The sequence below is a fragment of the Paraphaeosphaeria sporulosa genome (genome assembly GCF_001642045.1).
Source record: "Paraphaeosphaeria sporulosa strain AP3s5-JAC2a unplaced genomic scaffold CC84scaffold_2, whole genome shotgun sequence".
NCBI classification, from domain to species: Eukaryota; Fungi; Ascomycota; class Dothideomycetes; order Pleosporales; family Didymosphaeriaceae; genus Paraphaeosphaeria; species Paraphaeosphaeria sporulosa.
In genome coordinates this window covers 3,521,317-3,547,690 of record NW_017253361.1, presented here as the reverse complement: position 1 = coordinate 3,547,690, position 26,374 = coordinate 3,521,317, and the positions used below count along the sequence as shown (strand labels likewise).

Below are 26,374 nucleotides of genomic sequence, written 5' to 3'. Positions count from 1 at the left end.
ACATCTTTCGCGACTTTCAAAGGTCCGCGCATACGAAGCACACGCTGTCAGACGAATACTTTGGTGGGGAAGAGACGTGTCGTAGAAGCTCGATGGAGAGCACTGGGGATAGTACGGCCCCAATGAATGACTACCCTTATCCATTCCAGCCTCCAATTCCAGCCTCCAAAGATTATGTTGCGCTTCTTACTGCTGTCAGCGACGGTTCAGTAGTGTTTTTCTCCAAAATCTCACGACTAATGTCCAAGAACAATCAACACCTCAGGCGCACGCGCATGGCTTCGATCCACGGATGTGTGAACCCAACTTCAACCGTCTAGTTTCCTCGCGAAAGACTGGCCGTGGATTCTCTTATGCGCAACATTCGTAGTATGAGCCTAAATCTGGTGCTCGCAACGTATGACTGAGCTTCTCGCCCGTATCACGTGATGATGTGGATCCTAGGCGGAGGCCCACTTGACATGCGAGACATGGCGTCGGAGATGATTTATCAAGTACTGGCCAATGAGAAAAGTCATCCACGGTGATTGGCCGATGGCTTCGAAGAACGTGAAACAGTCGCTTCATGTGCAACACAGGAGGTAGCATTCCTTCGAGAGCAATCTGTTCTGTTCTTTCGGTAATCTGATCACTATGCGTGCGAGTCGCGTGGCAGTGTGACCAAACTGCTACCGAAATGCGCGTTGGCCCGGATGCGCAGAGTGCGTGTGGTCGGGAGTGCTGTCGAGTTGACTGTCGACTGCACGCAGCCGTTGGCGGTTCTCAATGTTCGTGATGTGCTGAGAATCGCGGGCGTGCCACCCCTGCAACGCGCCCGCCCCTGAGCTGTTGTTTTCGTCCCTTCCAAGGTTCTCCAGCCTTCTCGTGCCACGAAGCGCGCAGCGTCGTCGCATCCATAGTACAGGCGGATCGCCTCCTCAATCGTTCGTTTCAGAGAGTTCTGGCAGCCCTCGGTGTAGACTCGCCTCATCGATTCACTCAAGCTTCCACTCCCCAGAACCCCAGCCCTACGAGCAGCTGCGGAGCTTCACGTTCGCCCGCACATCCACCGGCGCCTGTCCCTGCAGTAGCGGTCCCCGAACTTGTTAATTTCACGAGCCCAATATCGCCGCAGTCGTCCAACCCCTTCAATCTCTTGCTGCAATCTTGCAATCGCGCCCGTCCGCTTGCTGGTGAAGCCACTGCAACCGGCCACACAGCCTCCCACGCCTCCTTTCCCGTACAGTAATTAATTACACGCGCGCGTACCCGTCGGCCGCTCATATTGCGACGCCGCCCACCTGCCATGGCAGCACCGATCAAGGAAGGCTCTCCCGACACCACCGCGCTCCCACAACCCGCTGTACAACCCAGCAACGGCGACGCGCAGAACGGACCTCGCCGCACCAGCTTCAACTTCCTGCGCCGCAAGAGCTCCAGCGAGAACCGTGGCCGCAGCGTGTCCGGCGGCAAGATGAGCAAGAAACAGAAGGCGCTCGCCCAGGAGGAGGCCCTCCGCAGACAGCGGGAAGCCGCGATGCGACAGCCTCCTCCGCGCCTGCCCAACCACTCGCCGCTACCCCAGATCGACCACTTTGGTGGAGACGACGCACGACCCGATTCCATTGCCATTGTCTCCAACCGAGCGGGCAACTACGGCCACAACTTCAGCCGGCCCTCGATGGACCAGAAGATGGTGCCGTCCAGCAACTTTAACGTGCCCGCACCGCCCATGCCCAGCGCCTCGCCGGCCTACATCGACTATGACCCGTACCCGCGCACCGAGAGCATGACCCACCGCGGCCGCTACAGCTACGCCAGCAGCGCCGTCAGTACCATTGGCGTCAACAGCCCTCGTCGCGTGCGCAGGAGGAAGGACCCGACTCCCTTCAAGTGAGCATCACCAGTTATATCCTTGAATTCTGCCTAACTTGAACAGCATCCTCGTCATCGGCGCCAAGAGCTCCGGCAAATCTTCCTTCATCGAGTTCCTCCGTACCGCTCTCGCCTTGCCCGCGAAAAAGCGCCCGCACACCCCTTCTCCTCCGCCCTCGGCAGTTGCGCCCGATTCGCCCTTCACCTCGCAGTATCTCGAGACCGAAGTAGACAATGAGCGCGTCGGCGTTACTCTGTGGGACTCTGAAGGCTTGGAAAAGAGCATAGTCGACTTCCAGCTCCCAGTCATCACCTCATTCCTGGAGTCCAAGTTCGAGGACACCTTCGGCGAGGAGCAGAAAGTCGTTCGCGCGCCTGGTGTCAAGGACACTCACATCCACTGTGTTTTCCTCATCCTTGATCCCGCTCGTCTTGACGCTAATATCGCTGAGTCGAAGAAGCCCAACAGTAACGTCATTGGTGGTTTGAGCGAGACGCTCGATATCAATGTACTCCGTGAGCTAAAGGGCAAGACGACGGTCATTCCCGTCATCAGCAAAGCCGACACGATCACTACCGCGCACATGCGCCACCTGAAGAAGCTGGTATGGGATACCCTCAAGCGCGCAAAGTTAGATCCGCTTGAGGCGCTCCACCTGGACGAGGATGACGAGGATGGCGAGTTTGACGAACGTGACGAAGACGCGTACGTTCGCTCAGGTGACGACGGAGACTCGGATATTCTTAACAAGATCATCGACAAGTCATCTTCAGACGATGGCTCTGACGCCTCGTCGCACCGCTCTGGCTCACAGTCACCTCCGACGTCACCACCGAGCGCAAGGAAGAATCACAGCAGGAAAGCGTCTACCATGTCTGCCACGATCGAGAAGGAAGACCCCGAAGGCCCATTTCTGCCTTTGAGTATCATTTCCCCAGATCTTTACGAGCCTGAAGTCATCGGGCGCAAATTTCCGTGGGGTTTCGCCGATCCATACAACGAAGAGCATTGCGACTTTGTCCGCTTGAGGGAAAGCGTTTTCAGCGAATGGCGCGCGGAGCTCCGCGAGGCAAGCAAGGAGCAGTGGTATGAGGGCTGGAGGACGCAACGACTACAGAAAGTACCCGCTGGGCGCAGAGTCACGACGTCGGACGGACTAGCAAGCAAGCAACTCTCCGTACCTGGACAGAATGGTCGTGCAGTCAGCGCCGGCCGAGAAGTCCGCCAACACCGCAGCACACCTTACTAGTCACGTTTCCCCCTAACACGTTTGGAGGTACGGCGCCGACCAAACAATAACATTGCCGAGACGAGGGAGTGCACCCGCACTCTCTTACCGCACGATGTCACCACCGCTTCCGAAAATCTTTCATGTGTACGTTGTTCCTTTACTTGATATACCTCATACCCCCTATACTTCTTCTTGTATGTCATCGGCAAGACTGGGACAGAATTTTTCTTTGGTTGGAACTACTTTGCATCACTTCTCCTTGTATCCGAGTATGCGCATACCCCTTCTGTTTCGAGTTGATGCCTTCACATGGCTGGTCTAGAGGGCGCCGCACAGGTGGACCTGGACCTGGACCAGTCACGATTGCGCTGCGCGTATAATGCGTCCTGCGGCCCTGCAATGGTGGCGCGAGCATGCCCAAGAGGGGAGGAAGTCGATTCTTGTGTGGAGGCTTTTTGTGAGAGGGGTTGGCATGTCAGAACAGTAGATATATACCTTTGTACTTCGTACTCTTCTTTTCTGCTGCCTGCCGCGATGTTCAAGTATCAGTGAGATTGTGATCACCGCTCTTCTGAACGGGGTGACTGCACGCCATCTGTTCGGTGGAATCTCGAGTCAAATCCCCCAACCCGCTTCTTGGCGCCGTTGCACATCATTCGGCACGCGCGATTGCGATCGGCGGACCTGAAACGCAACGCAAATCCTCCTACCCCCTGCTTCGTGTTCGTGTCCAACGCTCGCGCGTCCAGGGTCCGCGACCCGCCCACGCGAGACGCGGTTGCGCGGTGTCACGTGGTCTTTCATCATCCCGGCCCACGATCCTCGTACAGAGGTGGGCAGGACAAACGTCATCTTCTAGTGACTCTTTACTGCAAGTTCTCTTCGCAAGAGGTAGCGCGGCTTAACTGCGATTGAAGGAGCGAGGAGAAGACGGCAGGATCCGCCGGGAGCGGAGCGGTGCGGGCGGTTCGGGCTGGCGCTGGCGTTGGTGTTGGTGCTGGTGCTGGTGCTGGCGTTGGCGCGAGAGGGGAAGGGTGCGTCAGACGTGTGTAGTGCTAGTTGCGTACCGTGGGTTGCATATAGATGATCGCGGAGTCGGATCTGGCGGGATGTGGAGCATGGACGGTTGCGGAAAGGCGGGTCAGTCTCGACGAGGTAGGAGGGGAAGGGCAGCAAAGGCAATCAGGTAGTGAATGTGTGCGATGCTTCGCAGTGTTCATTATATGTGTATCTACTGCACTCCCTATTACTGTGAGCTATCCAGTCGCTCCAGAGGACCTCTATATTCAAGCTCCCGCCTTGATATCCCTCTTTCTCGCTTCCTCCCTTCCTAAAACAGCAAACAGGGTCGACACGCAGGTCGGGGTATATAAAATAGGAAACGTGTGTGCGCACGAGAAAGACTGCTTGCTTGCTTGCTTGCTTGCGGGTATTGGTATCGATCATGCGGTGCTGTGCTGTATGGATGCGAGACGGTAGAAATGTGGACAGCCGAGCCGCCGACCCGATAAACGCCATTCTATGCTTGGAGTAAAGATGTTCGCTAGCAAGATTGGAAAAGTTGAGCTGAGTGGTGATCGCCGAGTTGTATTAAATGGAGGCATGCCTGGCCGTGGTATCGTCACTGATAGTGGTCATGCGCAAGGTATGATAATTCGTCAAGCGATGCTCTGTATGTATATCGCGAGAGAGCTCGAAGGGTCGATGTGAATGTTCGTGTCTGTTGGTTCTGGCCAGTTTCCGTGCGGTAGTGTACCATAGAGCTTGGATTCGTTTTCTTTCTCCCAGTTCCTCCTCCATACTTCGAATTTTAGATCCCACTGGCGCATTATCTTGCTCCTCCTCGTCTGAATGGTGAGATCCAGATGGCTCAAGTCTTTGCCGTACTGCAATTCTTGCGCACTCTTCTCTTTCTCATAGTCGGCATGCAGTTGCTCAAGCTCCAACTCCTGCTTCTGGATCCTCAGTCTCGTGTCCCTTTCTTGCTTAGCTCTCAACACATTAATAGCGCTTTCATGCTTTGCAGGTAGCTTGTCCTGGGTGACGCGCTGGCGCTCCAACTTCATTCGGTCATCCTCCGTCACTACGTACACCACACCCTCATACGCAGGGTTTGGTCCCGAGCAGTAACCCTCGATGTACTTGAGAGCCGTTGCAACGTTCTGCGTCTCCATCGCTTGTGCATTGCGAAGATCATGCTCCATCATGAGTTGGAACTCGTCCAGCCGTTCGAGCTGTTGAATATGCTGTGATAGGTCAGTACTTGCACACCAGATTGGAAACGACATGACGCACCTGTTTTGCTTTTTCAATCTTCGACGTCTCCAGCTGCGCCGTGAGGCGCTTCAGGCGACGTTGGTGATTGGCTGACAGAGCCGCGCGTTGGTTTGACTCGAATACCGAGACCCGTCGAAACTGTTCTTTTTGTTCCGCTAGCAAGTTCTGGAATGTCTCACTTTCGAGCGCGGAGCTAAGCCGGGCTTCATCCATCTCGCTTGGCTCATAGGTCGGCGTTGCTGATACGGTTGATGGTTCGCTCACGAGTACGTCCGTGTATAGCGCATTAGAAAGGTCAACATTGGATATACCATTCTCGCTGTATCCAGAGTCTCGTAGTGACGCTGCCTTGGGCGATGGCAGATTGTTGTCAGTTACAAGGTCGATTTCTGCACTGGTCAAAACAATTGACAGCACTTCGCGGGGTATTAGCTGGCCACAACAGGCTGGTGCAGCACCATCTTTTCTCTCCAAAGCTTCTTGTACGTGGACCCGGATCGCATACTTGGAAAGTGAGTGACCGCATTCGAGCTTGGGACTTTGCGGCTTGAAGTGATGACCATTGTGAGACCTAGAGGGACAGGCGCTGCGCGGGTAGTGAGACACAGACTCAAAATGATTTATAGCATTCAACAAACCTTGGCTCTTTCCTGAACATGGAGAACAATGCTGATGCGCGCTTTTGCTTTCTGGCGCTCTGCCCTTGTGCCGAAGAAGCACTGGAATGGAGTGACCGAGAGGCTGAGAAACCAGAGGTGGAGTGTCTATGCCGCACAGACGATCGCGGACTTTCTGGAATGGCATCGTTCCTGTCTACCGAGAATGAGGCCCGGACTAGCGGGGGAGGCATGCGCGACATGGGCGACTTGTCTCGAGAGCTGCGGGACGGAAGCGAAGTGAAGGCGGTTGACTGGGTTTCACGGGAATGCACAGAAACGGAGCTCCTCTGTTCACTCTGCAGTGACATGGTGGATAGCGCGGTCGATATGTCGAGCACGGCGGGGCGTGGGATTAGGAAGAGATCCGGGTCCTCGATGCCGCTTTCCTTTGCAGCGAGGGTGAGTTGCGAGTCGACCAGCTCGTCGGTCTCGCCATCATGGAGCAAGAGTGCTTCGGTGAAGTAGAGGCGGTCGTCGAAGATTGGCGCAGTGGTGAGCTCGGCGAAACCATCGCCGTCGGCATCTGTCATGGCGCTTTCGCGGGCATAAGAATGGCTGGGGGGAAGTCGGGACGGGTAGGCGCGCGCAAGCGGAGGTACAGTGGTGGGCGATTTGGCGATACCACCGCGCACCGCACCGTGGCGAGAGTGTTGGAGCTGGTTTTGGGTTGCAAGTGTGGGATTCGAGAGATCAGAAGGCGGGTAGGGTAGGAAGACGCAAGTGGGTGGGCCAACTAGACCCTGGCTCCGCAAGCGACCAGGGCGCATCCGCGGCTGCCCTCCAGATAGACTGGCCATGATATGTAGACTCGCAATGATGATGTGCACCGTGCCACCGCCGGCGCCGGCTGCCGCGCCATCGATGGTTCATGCCTGCCAACGCTCTCTGTACGCGCCCGCCACAGCGCACTACCCGCAGCCTGACCGTGGTCGCGCGCAGACGACCGTCGAAGGGGCCTGTCAACGGCTGCTCGTGACCTGCATCCTCTGTGATGCATCTGCACTAGGCGCGCGCCGGCGCAACTGTCAACCCAGACACCACAACCGTGTGGAGCCAGCAGCGCCCTCACCGCTCTGCCGTGCGTAAGCATCCCTCTTCTGGAGACCCCAGACGCTCTCGGACAGACTCGCCCTGGCGCGCACAAAGACGGCCGCGCAAGTCCGCCGTAGCCAGAAAACACACACCGACGCCCGCCCCTGAGTCGTGAACCAGCAGCCATGGAAATGATCAGAGGGGCGCCCGGAGATGAAATGAGGTCACGCAAAAGCTGCCATGGGCCCAGCCGCTTGGGCACAAGCTCCCGCTGCCGCTAGAGCTCGGCTGCTCTACGCCAAACGACCGTCGACAAGGACCAGTCTTGATGCGGTGCTGTATGTCAGACGTCCGTTTGAACAAGAAACATCGCCCGGTGCTTGATGTCGTCGAGCATGTCCCTCTTATTCAGCTCGCAGCACGGCTTTGCGCGGCAAGATATTCGACGTAAGGAGGGGCGGTCCGCGGGGTTGGTCCGACAGCGCCCCCGACCTGCAGCCGAGACATCGATATAAATTCTACATCGAGATGTGCTGTGCTGTGTACTCCCGCATCCAATGGTACCTCTTGTGATAGTGCCATGGAAAGACGTGGCCCAATAGCGCACCCAAGGGCTACTCGCTCTTCGTTGGATGGATCAGCCGGCACCCCTCAACCTGCTCTGGCTTCGGATGGGATCATGGATATCGTTCTTGGCCATGTACCTGAAAAGGTCGTCGAGCAGGTTGCTGCATGCGACAGGTGACAAAGCGAAGGCGGTCTGTTCCCTGCCAACGCTCTCCTGCAGGCGCGCGAACCTGCACGCAAGACCATGTCCGTGAAGAGCCCAGGCCCACGTTTAGCGAACTCGATGCTTCTTCCGGTATGTCGTACAGTACTACAGACGCAATGCAGCCAAGGGGCGGCCCTCGCCTTCCCAAAGCGGCTCGCGACCGCATTTGAAATCTCGTGTAACCAGTTTGCAAGCATCAGAGTGGAGCTCACCGTGCGCGTAGCCGTACGGAGGGAAAGCGTCTATTAAATCGGATAAGTGCTCGGCTCTGAGGCCTCGCGCGTAGGATTTGATACATGCAAACAAACAAGAAGATAGTACAACTGAATATACGCAACTGCCTGGCTTGCCCCCAAGCCAGGACGATGTATGAGAAAGGCCAGTGTTGCCGATGACATCCCTCTTGCCTAACGCCGTACACCAAATGACTGATACGACCAGAAAGAAAGGAGAATGCAAGCGTCTACCCGGCAATAAGAACCCACAATAGGAAGACTGCACTCTATTAGCTTTGCTCCGCATCTAAGGTCATGTGTGAACGTACATATCATCAAAACACCAAACATCTTGGCGACAAGCCATCTGTTGCCCTGCACACGGTTCCAGTACTTCATCAACTCGCGCTGTGCACCCTCAACGTTGTCTACAACGTCTTCGGTGTTGGCGTCAATGCGCTGGATCTGCTCTCCCTGTTCGGACACCATCTGCGCCAATTGGCCGAATATGCTTCCAAGTTCGGATATTGTGCTTTCGATGGACTCTATCGCATGTCCACGTTGCTGAATATACTGGTTCGGCGCTTGCGCTTCTTCCATCAGCATGAGCTGGGCATCCGATTGAGGGCCACCGCGAGTCAGCGCTGATGATCCCGAAGGATCAAGCGACAGAAGATCCTGTTGTGCAGCGTTCGTATTCCGGTAGCCACCTGGTGATCTCCCTCGCTGTGGTGTTTGGTAAAGCGGCGAGTCTGTTCTACTGGGATCAAGGCTCGTCTGCGAATGTGACGCAGCTGTGGAGAGGAACTGTTCCGTCCGCGATCGCGACGCCTGCATGTTCTTGGTCCGAACTTCAAGCACATCCTTGAAGCTTCCGCCCACGTTTTGAAGTTTGTCTTTGAGCATAACGACCACCTGATGATTATGTTCGCCCTCCTGGTCGGCACCAGGTTTCGCCTTCGGATGTTGTTTGCTTGTGAGAGCCTGGAGGTCCTGGATCTGCCGTGACAGCTGTGCCATGTCTTGTTTGATGACGAAAGTCAATTCATCAATCTCCACGGGCCGGTCGTCGAACAGTGTCTTGCGTCTTGCTAGTTGAGAGAGGCGCTCTAGTTTTGCCATGGTGCCCGAGATGGCGCGGGCAACATCGCGAGCACTACGCTGGAACTCGGAGTGCTTGCGCTGTGCCGACGTGCCATTTGCTTCCGCTTTCTGCTGAGCAGTCAGGAGAGACTGCCGCTGCGCCCCCGTTTTTGACTGTGCCTGTTTTCGTTGCGCCTGCGCGAGGATCGAGCGGAACTCGTCCGTGCGGTCTTGTATGGAGACGGCCATTGTGATTTATAAGAGCGCAAAAGCGGCAAAGGAGGCGAAGGCGAGGCGGCGTCACCCCTACGCAGGAACGGAGTGCCTCTGCTGGTGTAGTCGGATGTTTTCACTTAGCCCCCGGGTATCGTATATATCGCGGATAGTCGGCAGGAGAGCGGGGATGTAGGTGTGTTGCTTTCCGTTGTCTGCAATCGACGACGCTGCGTGTTCACAAAGCCACGGGTCGTTGCACCTGCAATCTGCTACGAGTATCGCGGGTCCCAAGGGCTCGGTCTATGACGGGCGCGGGCACTGTGGCAAGTACGCGTGGCTGGTCGTGGAGTATGTGCGGCTGGTCGGGCGTGTAAGTGTGGTTGTGGAGTAAGAGATGGATTGCAGCGATCCCCGGGCGCGGTTCTCTTCGAATGCAGGTGCAGTGGCTAGTCCGTGACGAGCATTGGCGCTGGGGCCCTAGCCTGCCGCGCCGTACGAGTTGGCAGCTCAGGCAAATTGCGCCTTGTTGCTGTTGTCTGCTTCACGCTTCTACATACAAGAGGCAGACTCTCCTTTGGCCAGTTCGTGTGTTCTTGCGTCGCGCGCAATTCCGCAATCTGCTACTTGCCTCCTCGTGGCAGCCCGAACCCCTCGTCATCCCCTGTCGCCTCACGTCCCCGCTGCGCCCGAGTATCACCCTTCACCCTCGTTACCTCATCCAACTTGGCAGTCGCAACACCCACTTCCTCTTTCCTCATAGTAATACCGTCGCTTCCCAGTGGCACCCGTTTGCGCCGTCCTGAGCCGTCTGCGACCGCCTGCCATACGTCATCTCGCAATCTGGGAGCTGGAGTTCGCAGGCCATGCTGCTGGCGTAGCTCTGCGCGGTGATCCTGCATCGTAATAACAGACGCCATGTCTGGGCCTTATCGCTTCCAGGCGGACGCGTCCAGGTCGCCTCTGTAAGTTGTTTAGTTCCATGTGGCCACGGGTTGAAGCGCTTGCTGCGCGCTTCAGAACTCTTCCTGCATCCGACTTGTGCCTTCAAAAGGATGATTTCTCCTGGAAGGAGCGCACGAGTGCACAGGCATACTTGGGCAGTGTAACGAGTACAACTCTCGAGTAGTTTGGTGTCAACTCGCATTCAGCCATACCCTACCAAGGTCACGATTGTGTTGCGAAGTAGCCTGTATGCTAACAGCCCCCAGCGACCGCCGACCTCAAAACCCGCTCCCCGCCCAGCCCGTGTCGTTTAAGACTAATGTTAATCGCATGAAGACAAAGAAATGGGTCGAGGCAAAGAAGAACGCATACGATGGTGACGACTGGGGAGAGTATGACGAGTACGACGAATATGGCGCGTCAGAGCCAGACCCGCCGCCTGCATCAGCCCAATATGCCGCACCGCAAGCGCAAGCATACGGCCAGGGGCTGGAGCAGCCTGGCAGGAGCTTCACAGATCCACAGCGCCAAGGACAACCGCAGCTGGGGCGAAGGTATGATGCTGCGAAAGCTCGGTAGTCGGCCGCCTCACTGATCCGTTTACAGGAACTCATTCGAAGCTGGCGAGGAACAGCGAGCCTTCTCCGCGTCTACAGGCCAACCACTGCCGGGCTTCTATGAACAACATGCGCATCAACCGCAGCAACCCCCGCCGACGCAATATGTACATCCGGCACTGAGGCAAGCGAGCGGTGCCCAATCCGATACTAGCGACACGCCAGAGCACCGACGAGACTTTAGTCCATCCGCGATGCCTCCTCCTCTCCAGACGCGCATGTCGCCACCTCCTGGTAGTACATCTGGCTCGCCTAGCACTCGGTATCCTCCGCGCAAGAGCAGCATAGGCCAGACAGACTCACCGGTCGCTACATCCCCTCGTGATCGCGCTCCGAGTAATCCAGGGAAGCCTCTTCCCTTTATTAGGCCCGCAGACATATACAAAAGGTACGAGGAGGAAAAGGAAAGGGAGCGTGCATCTCTCGACGAGCAACGCCCACGTGTGGAAACCGCGCCCGGCCAGAACTCCGCTATTGCTCAGCAGCCGGCACTACCGCCGGTAGAGGAAGGCGCGTCCACGTTTAACAGCGACCTGCGCTCTGTAGTAGACAATGCGTTCACACGTGCTGACGATCAGCGCTCTGTACCGCCGACCCCCATTTCCAAGTCGGATTCCGGGGTCTCCAGAAGCAATACTGACAGCACGTCCGGGATCAGCCCGATTATGAGTCGAGTTCCCAGCTCGGCTGCTTCAGCTGTCAAGGCCAGGAATCTTGCGGGTGGTGACGGTACTACACCCGTGATCGCTGAGGAAGCTAGTGAAAGCGGCACTCCGGTCTCCCGGCCAACATCTGCAGCACTGCTTGGTAGCACACACCAGATCCCCCGTAAAGCTTCACCCGGCCACTCGCGAAATGTTTCTAATAGTAGCGATTTGACCACGCCCAACGCGACAGGAAGCCCGGCGCGATCCCCTGCGATCACACCTCAGGCTCATTTTCCGGAGCCAGAGACTGCTGAGATCTCGTCTTTAAGCCAGCCGTCCGATGACATGAAGGTGTCTTCACCAACTGATGCCACCACGCGCGAAGCAGACATTGCAGCAGCAATGAAGACGAGTCCGATTGAAGTACATGCGGGGCTTAGCGCGGCCGAGAAGGAGTCCCAAGACGCTTTCCTCGAGTCCCATCAAGCTTCCACCTCCGTTGCAGAAGCGTTTCCACGTTCACGCTCAGAATCTCCAAGCAAGGGTCGGGTGCAGGAATTGGCTGGCAAATTCGGCGATGTGTCTCAGTCACGACGTGGCTCTACACAATCCAATGCATCCCGCACGAGCTTACAGTCTTGGGAGAGAAGCCAAGACAATTCACGCCCAAGTTCTCCAACAAAGTCTGCCAGTCCATCCAGGGACAATCTTGCCACAAGACCCCTGGCTGAGCGTGAGGCAAGCTTTCGACCCAAACTACCTGGGCAGTGGGAGTCCTATGCTACAAGTGCAGAAACTCCAAGCAAGGAACTCAGCACGGATAATCTTCCCGCTACGAACAGCAGCTTGAAATCACCCCTCGAAGAAGCTGACCTGACGCCGACCACGGCAAAACATTTGGTCGCGTCAGTGGAGCCCTCCAAATCGGATGCAAATGCTCCCTCGATTCAGAATTTCGGCGGTATACTACCACGGCCCCTTCACTTGTTTCGTGAAGAGTCGTCCTCCTCAATACCGCCAACACCACCTGCGAAGGATACCCCTGAGTCGGAGGAACTGCCGCCTCCGCCGCCCCTGAAGGAGAAGAGCCCGGAAGCGCGTTCAGCCACTACATCTAGCGTGCTCCCCGAAAGACCCATCATGTTGCCCCAGTTGAGCACGGACGATGCTGTCGACGACCAAGAGAGCGACAGGCTGCGAAAAGAGATTGTCGCTAGCTTGAGCCCACAGCAAACGATGACAGGATCCACACCAGAGCAGAACCCAGCTTCACTACATGTTGGAACTGCGCCTGTGAATCGTGAAAGTTCGCTGTTTCCCAGCGAGTATGAAAGTTACTGGGCAGATGGCGACCGTACGTCTCCACGGCCATCGCATGAACAAGGTCACGATCGCGATGTACAAGCGCCCTCCAACGCCAACAATTCTATAACGGCAAACCCCCTCACCCAATCACCAGTGGATGCCACGAAACCAGCGATCATTACTCGTTTTAGTTGGGAGGATGGTGGTTCGGGCCTCTTCTCTGACAGACTTCAACAGACTTCCCCCCCAGCTCCTGAACCTACAACCCAGGTCGACAGCGAAGAGAAGATTTCATCACCTGCAGTTGAAAGGGCTGCAGAGGAGCAAGGAATAAGCCAGTTCCCGGAGCCTTACTTTGGCCCAACCCACGGTGTTGCTGTTGTGAAGCCGGAACCGGTCAGTGACGCCGATCTGAATGCTCGCTCGCCTGTCGTAGACGTCCCAAGCCCGTCTACCAACATATCGCCACCCGAGACTGAGCGTGCAACATCTCCCGCCCCAGGCCTCCACGTCGTAAACTCTGCTCTAAACCCTGAAGCAGTCGATTTGCCGCCTCGTCTCAGTCGTGAGGTCTCACCAATGTCTGACCTGCTTCCCTCTGGTCCAGATGCATATACGAATGAATCACATGATCAAAGTCACGATCACGCACAAACCCCGGTTGTCAATCCGGCTATAAGTGCACCACTCCATGGCGTTCAGGAGCCTACGGCAAGCTCCCCTATTGCAACGACATCTCCCATCTCGGATAAACCTCTTGGATTTAAAGAAATTTTACAGATCAGTTCTCCAGCGGAGAGGATAAGCGGATACAACAAGACACGTAACTATTGGGCGCATGCTGATCATGGACTCGGCGATTGGGTGAGCACAGCTCTGAGCACAAACCCCGACCTTGCCACGCAGCCATACCCGCAACCTCGGCCTACTTTGAACACATCAGGGACGTTGCGCCATAGACCCACTGGATCCATATCGTTGTTCGGAAAACACCACGGTGCGGCCAGCGCCCAGGGAGAGCCAGCCGGGCCATCCACTGCCCAAACTCCAGTCACGCCAACCTCTGCGCCAAGCTTTCCCGGAGGTGGCAGGAGTGCAAGTCATCAGATGCAAGTCAAAGGAAAAGATCTCCTGCATACAGCTGGCGCGTTGAGCGGGAAAGGGTTGACAGGTGCGAAGGGCCTCTTTGCGAAGGGCAAAAGCCGCTTCAAGAGCGACAAGGTAGATAAATGATTTCCTGTTTTGTTTTTTTCTTGTTTCCTTACGATATGATCGGACGATGCAACTCACGATTTCTCTTCTGATGGCGGGTGGATGGGACGACAACAGACGCTCGGATTTTTGGCTCGGCTGATCCCCAATTCTGTGGGCGTCTTATCTCCTCGCCAATCTTTCCATTCAGGCCCTAATTTTCCATCTCATGTTGACGCATTCTTTGTATGATTAGGGCCAATATAATCTTTCCATAACCATGTGATCCCGCCTCGTTGAGTATACGTGTTGATTGTGATGTAGGCCTCGGAATCACCATCTTCGTCGCGCGAAGCGTCAGAGGAGCCATCGGACATCGGCAGCACGACCTCTGACTTTGACACCCTCGGACGTCCTTCGTTGGAGATGACGGACAGTTTGAAGGAGGAAACAAAGCATAGACGTCGTTTCTCGTCACCGTTCCATCGTTCTGGTCGCTCAAGGTCACGACCCGGCAGCATCGTTCTACCAAGCATCGGGTCGACTCCACGCTCAACACCGGGACATAGTCGTCCACAATCGTACCATCCACCAGAGGCATGGGGCACAGGGCCCTGCGCGCTCTCGACTACGCCGGAGCGCGAGACACCTGAGCAGCTTGGTGTGTTGCCGTCGCCCGCTAAGAGCATGTTTTCGCTTCTCCCGCAGGACGGCGATGTTCCTCCAGTGCCGCCGATTCCAGAGACTATGGATCATGTCCTGTCAGAACATGTGACACATAGACTGCTGCAGTCTGTGATTCGGAACTCGACGCCGCCGGCAATAGAGACGCAGAAGCTGGCAGAGAGTCCTGGCATTGCGGAACCGCTTGCGGGCATGACTGACAGGCTTGATAATGATGCCGGCGCGGGGCACCAGCAGCTGCTTGTTGATAAATCTGGACTGCTGGACGAAGGCGGTATCGTGGAGAGCGTGGGAAAGATCGTTCCGGTAGAACCTGCGATGGAAGTTGGACGAGACGAGAACAACCACGACGCTCTCCCTCGGCAACTGCACCATGACGATTTTGGACATACGGGCACCGGCCGCCAAGAGGTGCTGCATGACGACGATTGGGTACAAGTTCAGGCTGTTTCGCGCTCAGAGTCAGAGAGCGAAGAAGACATGGCTCCACAGCCTCACCACGAACCCGTCTCACATCCAGGTACTGGGCAGCAAACACCACAAAAGGATCAACGACTAGATGGGGACTCGACGATTACAGATAGTCAACTTGAGGAAAGACCGGGCCAATTGCTACGCTACAGATCTGCTTCGCTTGAGGATGCTTCGGTAAAACCGGATGAGCACCCTGTAGAAAGCGTAAAACGACCCATTAACTACGAGAGCGACGATGACCTACCCCCGCAGCTTCACCATGATCCGCTTCCCGCCAAAAGCCCTCAAGTTTTGTTAGAACGAGCAGCGGATATTGTGGCTGGAGCCGCGTTCACTGATCTGGAGATCTCGCCTACTTTGTCACCCATAAAGCCTCATCGCTTAAGCAGCCACGAGAATGACGGGCGACCTCATCTTCAACAGCCTTCTAGTGCGCATCCGCAACGACCCGCCCTGGACGTGAGCCCGATGCTCCCACCAGCCAAGCTTGTTCCAGACATCTCAGACAGCTCTGATGATGAACAAGCAACACCTCTCGCTTCTGTGATGAACGCAAATGGTGATGGTCGCTTTTCGTATGAAACAGAGCTCATCGGTGGCGATCTCTCTCCCATTTCCTCGCATGCATCCAGCGACGAAGAGAGAACGCCGACGAAACCAGACGCGCATTCATTGCATATAACCGATACGACTGCAACACCAGTAGTCGTCACGGTGGTAGACACGGCGCAGTCGCCGCGCGACAAGGCTGTGTCCGGCGAGGATGCACTAAAAACTACCCCGCGGCCCAAGCCACAACAGCAACTCAGCGCATATCGTGTAGTTCACGCCGTGGAGTATCTGCATTCGCAATCGTCATTCGAGTCATGGGAGCACGAGAGCACTGCTGCATTGTCGCAATCGGACGACAGCCCGCATCTTGATGTGCACGACGAGGCCGAGCCTCTTGCGTCTGACCTGAGCTTGGACAACGTGAAGGCGGAGGAGGCAGAAAAGGCAGAAAAGGCATCAATAGAAGAGAAGCCAACACTCATGGCGGGTCGAGATTCGCCAAACCCAGTGGTTCCGATCCAGTCCGATACGCCCCAGGAGGGCCCGCAACAATCTCCGCAATTTGGGCGCGCAGGGGCTCACAAACGCTCCGAGTCGCTCATATCAAAGATATCATCTATGGTGTCGGCAGAGGACGCGTCTCTCTCTCCTGTCTCGAGCTACGGCCCTCGTTCGCGTCCTCCAAGCAGTGCGGCAGGTCGTCAACGGCAGATTCCGTCCGCTAAGGCCTCCCCAATCCCTGTGCAGATCGAGGAAGAACCTACTGCACCCGACCACGCCGCCAACAGTTCAATAGACAACGATGATTTTGACTTGTATGCCGACCAGAACGGGGTGGTAAAAGACGAGGAAGGCCGACCCTTGCGTGTTACGACTGACCAACCGCGCAAACCCGCTGCCTCTGCGCGACCTCCTACGTCCGGCGCACCGAAACCTACTTCTCTTCCCGCGCCAATGGAAGAGGCGCCGGGGCGGTATAGCGATGAACGCCCAATGAGTTTTGTTTGGGGTCCTCGAGATGCGAATGGCCGGCCGCAGGATGAAATCAATCGTCCTGGTGGAGGCAACCAGGATCAATCCCCGCCGCGCGTCCCTAACACGCGGGTCCAACGATCCAGCCAGCTCCGCATCGCTCCCATCGTGAAGCAAAAAGCTCAAGATACCGGAACTCAATCGAACGGGCGACTGCTGGAGCAACCTTCTCAGGGCGAATTGGGGAGTAAAAATGTCTCACCATTAAGCAGCTATCGCGAGAGCAACAAGTCCTCGCCACATAACAATGTCCCGATCTCCCCACCTCCTGTCGCCGTCGCCAAGGCATCTTCTCCTCCGCCATCTACAATATCTGAGCGACCACATCTTGAAAGTCCGAAGACTTCCAATCGCCAGCCATCGCCACCAAAGTCACCTGATCCGCGATTGATCCAGGATCCACGCGTGATGATGGAGGCACAGATGCAGATGCGGGGGTGGACACCTGGTCAACCAATTTCACAGGACCCTCGACTACGACCAAGTAATCCTGCTCAGGTTCACATGCACGGTCTTCCTCAAAGCCCGCCTACAGCCCCAAGGAACCAGTATGAATATCAACAGATGATGGCACGCCAAGCCATGCAAGCACCCGAGCTCAAGTCATCGACACCACCTGGCATGCACTCGAGCAAGAGAGAGGATAAATTCTCGATACCCAAGTTTTCGTCAGTCTTCAAAGGTCTAGGCAAATCCAGCGCGAACCTCTCGCAGGCCTCGAAACCGCCACCGCTACGGCAGCAACCTATGCAGCCGGTTCCGCAACAGATGCAACAGGTCCAAAGCAAAATGCACCCGCACCCGAACACTGCAGCCGATAATGCGAGGCGGAGCGCTTCCCTTCAGTCCGGCGTGAGCGATATGACTCCCCCGCAGATGCCTCCGACGAAAGAGCGCAGATCGAGCGCTTTCGGTCTCAATCGACCTCCGAGCTTTGGGCAAGAGTCACATAACAGTCAGGACAGCACTAGGGTCCAGGCTACTGGCTCCAGGCTGGATTTGAGATATCCTGCGAGTCCTCCGCCTTCTCAAGGCATACCTCCGCAACAACCCCCTCAGCATGTCCTGCAAAACGTGCAGAATGTTCCCAGGCCACAGGACTATCAAGATTCTAGTTCGGGTGTGTCGGAGACCAGCGGCAAGAAGAAAAGGTTCTCGTCTCTCGGCAACATCTTCAATCGCAGCGCAACGAGTGGTCCTTCGTTCCCGACCAAGCAGAAAATAAGCAAAGAAGAGAAGAAGGCGCAAAAGGCTCAAAAACATTCCAGTGCGATGCCTCTCCAGTCAATTCCACATGATCAACCATGGCCGCCTCAGCAGCCTGTGGACCCACGTCAACACGGTGCTATTCAATATGGTCCACCTCCTATCGCAAGACCATTCCCAGGAATGCAAGGCGTGCCACTACAGCCTATGCAGATGCAATTCATGCAGCAGCACGCTGTGTCGCCGGTTTCTCCGCAAAGTATGCAAATGCAGTCACCTATGACGCCGCAGAGCATGCATCCTCACGGGATGCTTCAATCATACACCCAGGTTCCTCCAGGATTCCAGCATCCGGTCCAAGGACCGCCATCACAGTTTGCACCACAATTACAGAGCCCCCCTGGTGCTCTGGAGGGTTCTGCCTATATGAACACTCGACAAATCGCCCAGATGATGCAGGCGCAACGCTTGCAAGAACAAAGCAGACCAACGACCCACCATTCATCTCATACCGCGCATCCAAGTATCCCTACAGCATCGAGCTTACCGCATCCTGCACCGAGACCTGAGGAAGCTATTCCTCCTGCTTTCAACGAGTATTTCAAGCCGGATCTCAAGATGATCAAACCTCTTCCACCTATTCAGCCGCAACCTGAACAACATACTTCATATCATCAACATCCGCCACAGCCACAGTCCCATTCAGTAGTTCAGCAGCCGCCCTACAACTCTCGCAGTGTGTCTGCTCCAACCACTGTTCCCTCTGTCGATCAAACATCCCACGTTTCACAGCGGCAGGTAAGCTCACCTTTGCATGAACCGCAATACGACACTCCACAGATCCCGGCAGCGTATACACAAGTCACGGGTGCCTTTGTTTCGCCTAGCTTGGAGCAGGGACCTTCTCGCGCGGAAGAGTCGGCTGATGCTCGATCTTACAGTCGGCAATATTCGGACCCACTTATGCAACCCATCTCACCCCAGGTCTCCGCTATGGCGACGTCACCCCCTAATCTCCGCCAGAACTCTAGTGACTCTGTTGTCTCCCCAATCTCAGATCCCTCGCCTGGTCCCATGACTGGTCCTTCACCACCACCGAACTTAAGGCCTCAGAAGCAAAGGATGACTAGTATTACGGAGCAGGTCCAGTCGGAGCGGCCTTGGAATTTGGATCTACCCCACGGAGCCACAGAGCAGGAGATTGTGCGCGCACGCCAGCGACAGTATATGGAACAGCAGCTTGCTGCACAGGAGCAATTGCATGCTGAACGCACTGGTCGGTCACCGTCGCCTCGTTCAGGGCAAAGCCAACGGTCGGCCAGTCCTCCACCACCAGCACCAACTCAAGCGCAGCCTCCACACAGGGAAAGCGGAGGATTTCGCGAACTACTTCCTCGCAGTTCGCCCCAGCCTTACCCTATCACGGACGAGCCGGAAACTCAGAGGTCGCAGTCTCAAGAACAACAACTGCCTAGTCCTCCGATTGCTCCTGCGCCCGTTCATCCAGGACAGTCTCCATTTTTCAGTCCAGCAGGTTACCCTCTGCCGATGTCACCTGACCCACCCAACATCAGGAGCCCGGTGAACCCCGCGGCAAGCATGATGCCGCCTCCGCCCCTTCCCGCGAAAACACCCCACACCCCCTTGAACGCCTCCTTCCCAGACTTCCATACAACACGGCCAATCTCGCAAGACGCAGCCTCAGACCACACTCACGACTCCCTCTATGACCCACCCCCACCCGCACCCGCACCCGCAACCTCATATCAGCTCCCCGCCCACCGCGGCCAGCCAGACTACGACGACCTCGCCCCCGCAGACGAGCCCCCGCCCTACTCCGGCCCCGGCGTCCCGCACGAAGGCATGGACAAGGATGGGGTCCGCCCCCGCCCACCCGACATCGTAACTGATCGCGGCCGTCTTCTCGAACCGCGCCTGCGTCAAACCTCGCTGGGGATCCTGCAGCACCCTCAGCCCGCGTCCATGGCCGCCTCGCCCCAGCGCTCCTCCGCCGATATGGGCGCCGACATTCTCCGGCGGCAGCTTCTCGAAGTCGAGGAGCGCGAGCGCGCCGACCGCATGCAACAGGCTGAGGCGCGGCGCGTGGAGTCGGAGCGCGAGCGCGCGGAGCGTGAACGCGCCCGAGCCCGAGCGCGCGAACTCGAGCGCAGTGTTTCTGGCGGGGGGCGAGTGGGCAGCTTGCGCAGCGCGCAGGGCAGCACGCGGAACAGCACGGGTGGGTTTGAACGCGGTGGAAGCACGAGGAGAGCGGTGTATGAATTGCCGGCTGAGGAGGACGACGAGCCTGTCATGCGGGCGACGAGTTTTCCCGGTCAGGAGTGGGTGCCTACATGGACTGAAGACTAAGCCAGGCACGTTGGGTTGGATTGGGCTTTTCGCACCGCACAATGTTCTTTCCTGTGTTGCTTGGAAAAATTTCTCGCATTGTACTTTTTACTGTCTGATTTATCTGTAGCATCATCTGGCATTTCTTTTGTCTATTCTGAGAGCGGTTGGATGACGACGGAAGAACGTCGTCCTGGCCGTTCTGGTTTTCTTGGTTGGAGCTGGATACCCCATGTTTCGATTCGATTCGTTAACTCTCTGTCTGGCATTCTTCCTTCATCGCGCGTCAGTGGAGCGTTCGCGCGGACATTGTAACCGCACATATAATCTATACATAATGTTTCAATTCATTGCTCGCGTCTGCACGTCATATCGGATCTTTGAGTCGGCGGAAGCGCGTTCTCGCGTGTGGAGATGTTCGATGTGTTTCGACCGTTAGCCGTCAAGAGTGTTGGGTCGAGGCGTCCATGGAACAGGACATCCAGCACCGATTCCAAGAGACGGTACCGCGGGGTCCTCAAGGCCCATGTGCGCGCACTTACAGAACTTACACGTGAGATACTGTAGAAGCATGCACCCGAGACACTGTGGAAGCAGGAGCCGCATACCGAATGAAAGAATGGCACATTCTCAGCCACTATCAACTTCACCCAGGTGAGAGGTTCCAACGGCTGAAAATGTAACAGGCAACGGGCGACGACCCACAGCGCGAGCCAAGATCGCTGGGGAAAACGTGGATCACATTGCTCCCACACTCAGGGGGTAAGAGTGAAATCTTGCTCACACGTACCAGGCATTTTGGCTCAACGAATTGAACCCGCTTGTATATAGGGCTCGAGTTCATACCTCTCCCTCAAGTTTCTTCAATACATTGTTCTGCACGCACATACTCATCCCTCAGCCTGATACAACTAGGCCCCTGAACAGGCGGAAATATAACAGCACAGTCAAGAATCACCACCACCATGTTGCGTACGACTTTCTCCCGGGTGCGCGCCGCCTTCAAGTCCTACAAGTCCATCCAAGACCCCCTCGCGCGTACCAAGCTCGACACGCTGGCAACGACGTCGTTCTCCCCCATGAATCCCGGCGTCACTATCTTCCGTCCTTTCCCTGGCGACCCTGAGTCTACCCAGGGTACCCCCAAGCCCGCGCCCAACATCGCGGCGCTGACCACGGCGTCGACGTCCTGTTCGCCTATCAATCCTGGCGCTACGCTGTCGCTCATGTCGGCGCTGATCCACATGGACACGGGCGGTCATCAACTGGGCAGTCGTTCCCGCGTGCTGGAGGACATCCCGAGCACCTTGAAGCGCTTCGAGGTCCCCAATGCGATCGTGCTCACGCGCTTGCCTCCACAGCACCCTGCGTCCAGCCAGGCTCCCTCAACCCACCAGCTCGTCAAGACGCCCGAGCCAGGCACCAAGATGGTGTCGAGGACGCAGCCCACCGCCGCTGTCATTCCCGCCCCGCGCCCTTGGTTCTTCAAGCTGCCCACGTTCCTGCGCCCGCGCGAGCGCACCACGTACTACTCCGCCTTCGCTTGGGAGCACGAGGCTGAGACCAAGGTCGTCGGCAAGCCAAACCTCATCCAGTATATCATGTACGGCAGCCCCAACCCGGATGGCAAGATGGCCACGGCAATGGTGCAGAAGCGCACGCTGTGGCAGTCGATTCTGTACGGTGTGCCTGAGGAGGAGGGTGAGAAGACGGTGCATGTGGCCGTCGCCGAGACGGAGACGGTGAAGGATGTCAAGGTTGCTGAGGAGGATGAGAAGAAGGCGGAGAGGAACAAGACAGTCGATATGCACCAGGGTACGGGCTATGGTGTGATGGCGAAGTAGATGCGGCGATATGGAAGGGAAGGAGCGATGGATAAGGGTGATTTCCTGGTCCTTCAAAACGGATACTGAGTTGGATTTGACGACTTGTCTGCGACACAGGCTTCTGATTTTTCGATACCCCATCATCATTTTGGCGTTTTGACTGGAGATACCCCGAATGCGTGGCACTTTGACGCTCCTTAAAGTTTTACCTCGTAGGCGGGAGCGGTCTAGAGTTTGCATGTTACAACAGTTCCCATCCAGCGGGAATCAATACACATCTAGATCTCAATACATTATCGATTACTGAACATATCTATGTGGAGTGACGCTCTTGCTTGATCTCAAAGCTATGTGCCCAGTACGGAAGTGCTCCTTTGGACTTTCATCAGACTTGGTAATGCTATGCTTTTCTGACGATAGCAAAGTGATCGATTCTTGAAAAGTATTCCGACGGACCATGGGTAAGCATATCTCTTGTACAGAAGCACTTTACAACGATGCACGATAACTACATGCCTACAGGGAAACTAAGGCTGAGCTGAGATGTGAATGGGTATCCTTTGTCTGCAGCTAGAACGCCATCCAATAAGCGAGATCCATGCGAGCTGTTAGCGCGGTAGACGCGCGAAAAGTGGGCTCACCCGATTTCGACGGCTTTCCAGTCTGCCGTTTCTGGAAGGTTGACCTCAGCGCCTTGCCCGTGTGCTCGTAAGTGAAAGTAGGATGTAAGCAATGCCTTTGCTTCGACGTAAAGTGCCCTTCAGAGAGCCCCATTCCACATTGTTGCTCTTACTACTTTATAGGTGCTCAAGCAACTTTCTATTCACATTTGATCATTTTCAGAGTAAGTATGGATGAGCAATGGAGACAGAGAGGTGTAAAATGGTCCATGCTACTTTCGCCTTCACTGTGCCTTGTTCGACGGTTTCCGCAAACTTGCCGCTTCGGGAAGGTTGAGCTTCCACCCAAGCTCCAGTCTTCCTCTGGCCACACTGTGGCTTCCTCGGCTGCTGCGACCTTGACAGCAATTCATATCGTCTCAAATATTGCTAGACATGTAATCTGTGCATTTTTTGCGTGCATCGAGCCACCGTCCCTCGAGGCACCACAGCCTAGTCCTCGTGCCCCGCAACACCAAACACCCCGACCGCCCAACTTCTCGCGCACGCAACCAAAACACCCCCACACCCACCCCGACACCCACACGCGATCATGGCCGACGACGACCTCGAGCAGGTACGCCCGACCCCCTCCCCCGCGCTTGCACGCCCACTAACCCCCCCCCAGATCCGCCGCGCGCGCCTCCAACAGCTCCGCGAACAAGGCGGCGCCGGCGGCGAAGGCTCAGAGCAAGATGCAAAGCAGCAGCGCGAATCCGACCAACGCACCTCCATCCTCACGCAGATCCTCACCCCCGACGCCGCCGACCGCCTCGGCCGCATCCGCCTCGTCAAAGAATCTCGCGCAACCGACATCGAGAACCGGCTGATTATGCTGGCGAAAACGGGCCAGCTGCGCGCCAAGGTTACCGAGGAGCAGCTCAAGGAGCTGCTGGGCGCGGTGGCCGAGCAGCAGGAGAAGGAGGAGGCAAAGATTGTGGTGAATCGGAGGGGGGGTGGGGGGTGGGATGATGATGATTTGGATGATTTGTTGAAGGATGTGTAGGCGCGCGTGTGGAGGAAGGGGTGGGGAGAGTGTGCGCTGCGGAAGAGACGGGTGGGTTGGCGTGCATTGCGAGGCGTTTATGGCATATTTCCCCGTTTGTGGATCTTGGGCATGCAACATGACTTGGGCGGCAGATGCTCGACCGGGACCATGCAAATGCACAAGCAATCTTATTCGAAAGCTACTTACTGGGCTTGCTTGCGCCATTGTCCAACGGACATGGGACCAAGGTCGCCAGCAAGTGGGCGTGTCTTGCGGATGGTGACTTAAAGGAGACGTCACCCGGACTTCACTCGTAATGACCCAAGGGCCGCTTATCACTCCTCATCCTCCTCGAGCTCTAGTTTGGCCAGCTCCTCCTCCACCCTGCCCAAGCACCCGGCGCTTGCAACCATGTTGCTGTCCGCCTGTACTCCCGCAAAGGGTATCGGCGCTCCGCGCTTCATCTCCTTCCACTCCACACCGTCCGTCGGCACGCTCCACTTGTCCCGCACGTCCTTCGCATCACCAAGACCCAGTGCACCCGCCGCAAGCACCTTCTCCTCAAGCTCCCTGAGCGCCCTGTGTTTCATGATGATACGCCTGTGGAGACGTTGATGTCCAGGTCTAAGATCAGGATTGTCCTCTGGGACTGCATTGAAAGCCACCTCAAGTTGACGGAGCTCCTCTTGAGCGGCAAGCAACTCTTTCTTCTCAGGATTGAGCATCTCGTCGGGAATTGGGTCGAAGCGGGAGTCAACGTTGCTGAGTGGAGGATCGAGGGTGAAGTTGGGGTTGTAGTAACCTTTGGGATCTGGAGGTGGTGAGTATACTCCAGATACATTATGACCTGATCATAACTCACCTCGCGCGACTTCTTCGAAGAAGCCGAGAACGGCCTCCTGCACAATAGACTGCGTAAAGACGCATTCGCCGACCCAGGTGTTTCCGCCACCGAAAGTTGGACAGAGCGGAGTTGCATCGATAAAGCCATCATCTGAAGCGGGCTCTTCCGTCACTGCTATCGTCACCTTGGCTTCTCGGATATTGGCGAACGGGGTATCAGCGCGATGTCCGCTTCCTCTCTCCACAGTCTCCAGCCAGTCGATGGGCTTTGTAGAGGTTGACTTGTTGGAGATAGCCTTGGAGATATAATCTGATGAAGATGCCTTGCATTGGGCCGGATCGCCACTCGTATGCTGTGAGGTCTCCCAGTGCCTGGCACGCGTAAGGAGGAAAGTCTTCACATCTGGATTGTGGATCTGGTGGGCGCCGACCGGCGACTGCATAGCAGCCAGAGCCGTGATGCGATCGGCGTAACGATAAACTACCATGTATCAATACAGGATACCACTAGGGAGTTTCATACCTACAGTCCTTGTCCAGAACTTCCAAGAGGCTCTCCACACCATTCTCAATTGCAATCACGTAGACCTCTGCCTCGGGAGAGACAAAGTTCGGATTCTTGATCACCGTGTCGAAGACAGTCTTGATGTGCTCAGCCGCTGTCCTGTGGCCCTCAACCCGGTTCTCGATTTCATGGATCTTCACGGGGTCGTGTGTGATAGACTTTCGCGCCAGGGCGGTCCAGCTGCGATTCGAGAGCGCCTGGTTTAGCTTGTGTGAATAGAGAAGCTGGCCAGCATTGAAGACAATCAATCCAGGAATGTGCTTCTCTTTCTCAATTCGCGCACCATCTTTGGCTAGCTTTTCTCCGAGGGGTACATTCATGTTCGCCTGTGCGCGGTTGACAAGCCCTACAAAGTCAGAATGAAATAAGTCCCGATGTTGTAATAAAAAGAAGTCCACTTGTACCCGGTGCCTACCTTTGGTAAAGTTGATCACCGAACCGCCGTTCACACCGCCCTCACGCTGTAGTTCACGATACGCTAGGACCCCAAGGTCTTGGTATGTATCATCGTTGATGATGACGATGACGCGCTTCCGTGTCTTCAACACTGAGGCAACGGGTGCAAGAATGGGAATGTGCGGTCCTTTGGGCTTGTTGTTGGACAAAGTAGGCAGATATAACTCCTTGAGGCCTAGGGCTGATAGACGGCTCATGACCTCTCGGCGTTGGCAGACTGCATGGGGTTAAAATACGTCCATACACGTCTCGGAATGTACGCTCGCACACAGCTTGTCCATGTACTCACCGCGCATTGCCTCGCCGCGAACCTCGTTGTGGCGGTCGTTGTTGGTGTAGAAGAAGTCGAAGAAAAGCTCGGGAGCATCGATTCTCCGAAAGCAGCCATTCTTGTCAACAAAGTATCCAAGCTTCTTGAGGTCGGCCTGGTAATTGCTAAGTATGCAGTCCATTTGGTGCACATGGCAGGATTGGGGAAACTCACGGGATACTGCGCATCAGGGTCCAGCGTACTCTCCTGTCGACGGAACATATTGGCGGCGTGCGCTTCTTAGTTGATATTAAGGCCTTGTAGACTGACGTGGGAGCGAAAAAGAAAGCCGGTGCAGAAGAGTAAGGACCGCTCGGGTCGTAGATTTATATGTGACGATGGCCGTTTGCTTCTTCACGTCTGTTTGCACGCGTATAGGATTGGGCGAGAC

At 56.1% G+C, this 26,374-nt stretch overlaps 7 protein-coding genes across 7 annotated transcripts; 4 read left to right on the top strand and 3 right to left on the bottom strand.

The window, feature by feature from the left end:
- Nucleotides 1-1,119: 1,119 nt before the first annotated feature.
- CC84DRAFT_486870 (uncharacterized protein) lies at nucleotides 1,120-3,250 on the top strand. The gene is made up of 2 exons (XM_018186474.1): nucleotides 1,120-1,872; nucleotides 1,919-3,250. The coding sequence occupies exons 1-2, from the start codon at nucleotides 1,286-1,288 to the stop codon at nucleotides 3,102-3,104; spliced, it is 1,773 nt and encodes a 590-aa protein (XP_018040881.1). The 5' UTR covers nucleotides 1,120-1,285; the 3' UTR covers nucleotides 3,105-3,250.
- A 1,494-nt stretch (nucleotides 3,251-4,744) lies between these two features.
- Nucleotides 4,745-6,774, bottom strand: CC84DRAFT_1112899 (uncharacterized protein; the record flags this gene model as incomplete). The annotated part of the gene is made up of 3 exons (XM_018175334.2): nucleotides 6,002-6,774; nucleotides 5,382-5,949; nucleotides 4,745-5,332 (listed from the first exon to the last, which is right to left on the bottom strand). Exons 1-3 carry the CDS (start codon nucleotides 6,550-6,552, stop codon nucleotides 4,745-4,747), a joined length of 1,707 nt encoding a protein of 568 aa, XP_018040880.1. The 5' UTR covers nucleotides 6,553-6,774.
- Nucleotides 6,775-8,027: 1,253 nt separating this feature from the next.
- On the bottom strand, nucleotides 8,028-9,732 carry CC84DRAFT_1161447 (t-SNARE). The gene is made up of 2 exons (XM_018177743.1): nucleotides 8,371-9,732; nucleotides 8,028-8,340 (listed from the first exon to the last, which is right to left on the bottom strand). The coding sequence occupies exons 1-2, from the start codon at nucleotides 9,371-9,373 to the stop codon at nucleotides 8,234-8,236; spliced, it is 1,110 nt and encodes a 369-aa protein (XP_018040879.1). The 5' UTR covers nucleotides 9,374-9,732; the 3' UTR covers nucleotides 8,028-8,233.
- Nucleotides 9,733-14,957: 5,225 nt separating this feature from the next.
- Nucleotides 14,958-20,694, top strand: CC84DRAFT_1161445 (uncharacterized protein). Its single transcript, XM_018177742.1, has one exon. The coding sequence runs from the start codon at nucleotides 15,207-15,209 to the stop codon at nucleotides 20,355-20,357; it is 5,151 nt and encodes a 1,716-aa protein (XP_018040878.1). The 5' UTR covers nucleotides 14,958-15,206; the 3' UTR covers nucleotides 20,358-20,694.
- A 607-nt stretch (nucleotides 20,695-21,301) lies between these two features.
- Nucleotides 21,302-22,180, top strand: CC84DRAFT_1213828 (uncharacterized protein; the record flags this gene model as incomplete). Its single annotated transcript, XM_018182571.1, has 1 exon — nucleotides 21,302-22,180. The coding sequence occupies one exon, from the start codon at nucleotides 21,302-21,304 to the stop codon at nucleotides 22,178-22,180; it is 879 nt and encodes a 292-aa protein (XP_018040877.1).
- A 1,020-nt stretch (nucleotides 22,181-23,200) lies between these two features.
- CC84DRAFT_1139142 (DNA-binding TFAR19-related protein) lies at nucleotides 23,201-23,827 on the top strand (the record flags this gene model as incomplete). The annotated part of the gene is made up of 2 exons (XM_018176226.1): nucleotides 23,201-23,398; nucleotides 23,450-23,827. Exons 1-2 carry the CDS (start codon nucleotides 23,375-23,377, stop codon nucleotides 23,825-23,827), a joined length of 402 nt encoding a protein of 133 aa, XP_018040876.1. The 5' UTR covers nucleotides 23,201-23,374.
- On the bottom strand, nucleotides 23,788-26,205 carry CC84DRAFT_1112890 (uncharacterized protein; the record flags this gene model as incomplete). The annotated part of the gene is made up of 6 exons (XM_018175333.1): nucleotides 23,788-24,620; nucleotides 24,672-25,133; nucleotides 25,180-25,563; nucleotides 25,633-25,890; nucleotides 25,963-26,098; nucleotides 26,158-26,205. The coding sequence occupies 6 exons, from the start codon at nucleotides 26,203-26,205 to the stop codon at nucleotides 24,145-24,147; spliced, it is 1,764 nt and encodes a 587-aa protein (XP_018040875.1). The 3' UTR covers nucleotides 23,788-24,144.
- Between the last annotated feature and the right edge of the window lie 169 nt (nucleotides 26,206-26,374).

Excerpts from the sequence above, each read along its gene's own strand:
- CC84DRAFT_1161447 (XM_018177743.1), bottom strand. The coding sequence starts at position 9,373 with ATGGCCGTCTCCATACAAGACCGCACGGACGAGTTCCGCTCGATCCTC. Across the intron at positions 8,341-8,370 it reads GTTTGGTGTTTTGATGATAT|CAAAGCTAATAGAGTGCAGT; the intron begins GTACGTTCACAC and ends TTAGATGCGGAG.
- CC84DRAFT_486870 (XM_018186474.1), top strand. The coding sequence starts at position 1,286 with ATGGCAGCACCGATCAAGGAAGGCTCTCCCGACACCACCGCGCTCCCA. Across the intron at positions 1,873-1,918 it reads AAGGACCCGACTCCCTTCAA|CATCCTCGTCATCGGCGCCA; the intron begins GTGAGCATCACC and ends TAACTTGAACAG.
- CC84DRAFT_1161445 (XM_018177742.1), top strand. The coding sequence starts at position 15,207 with ATGGCTCCACAGCCTCACCACGAACCCGTCTCACATCCAGGTACTGGG.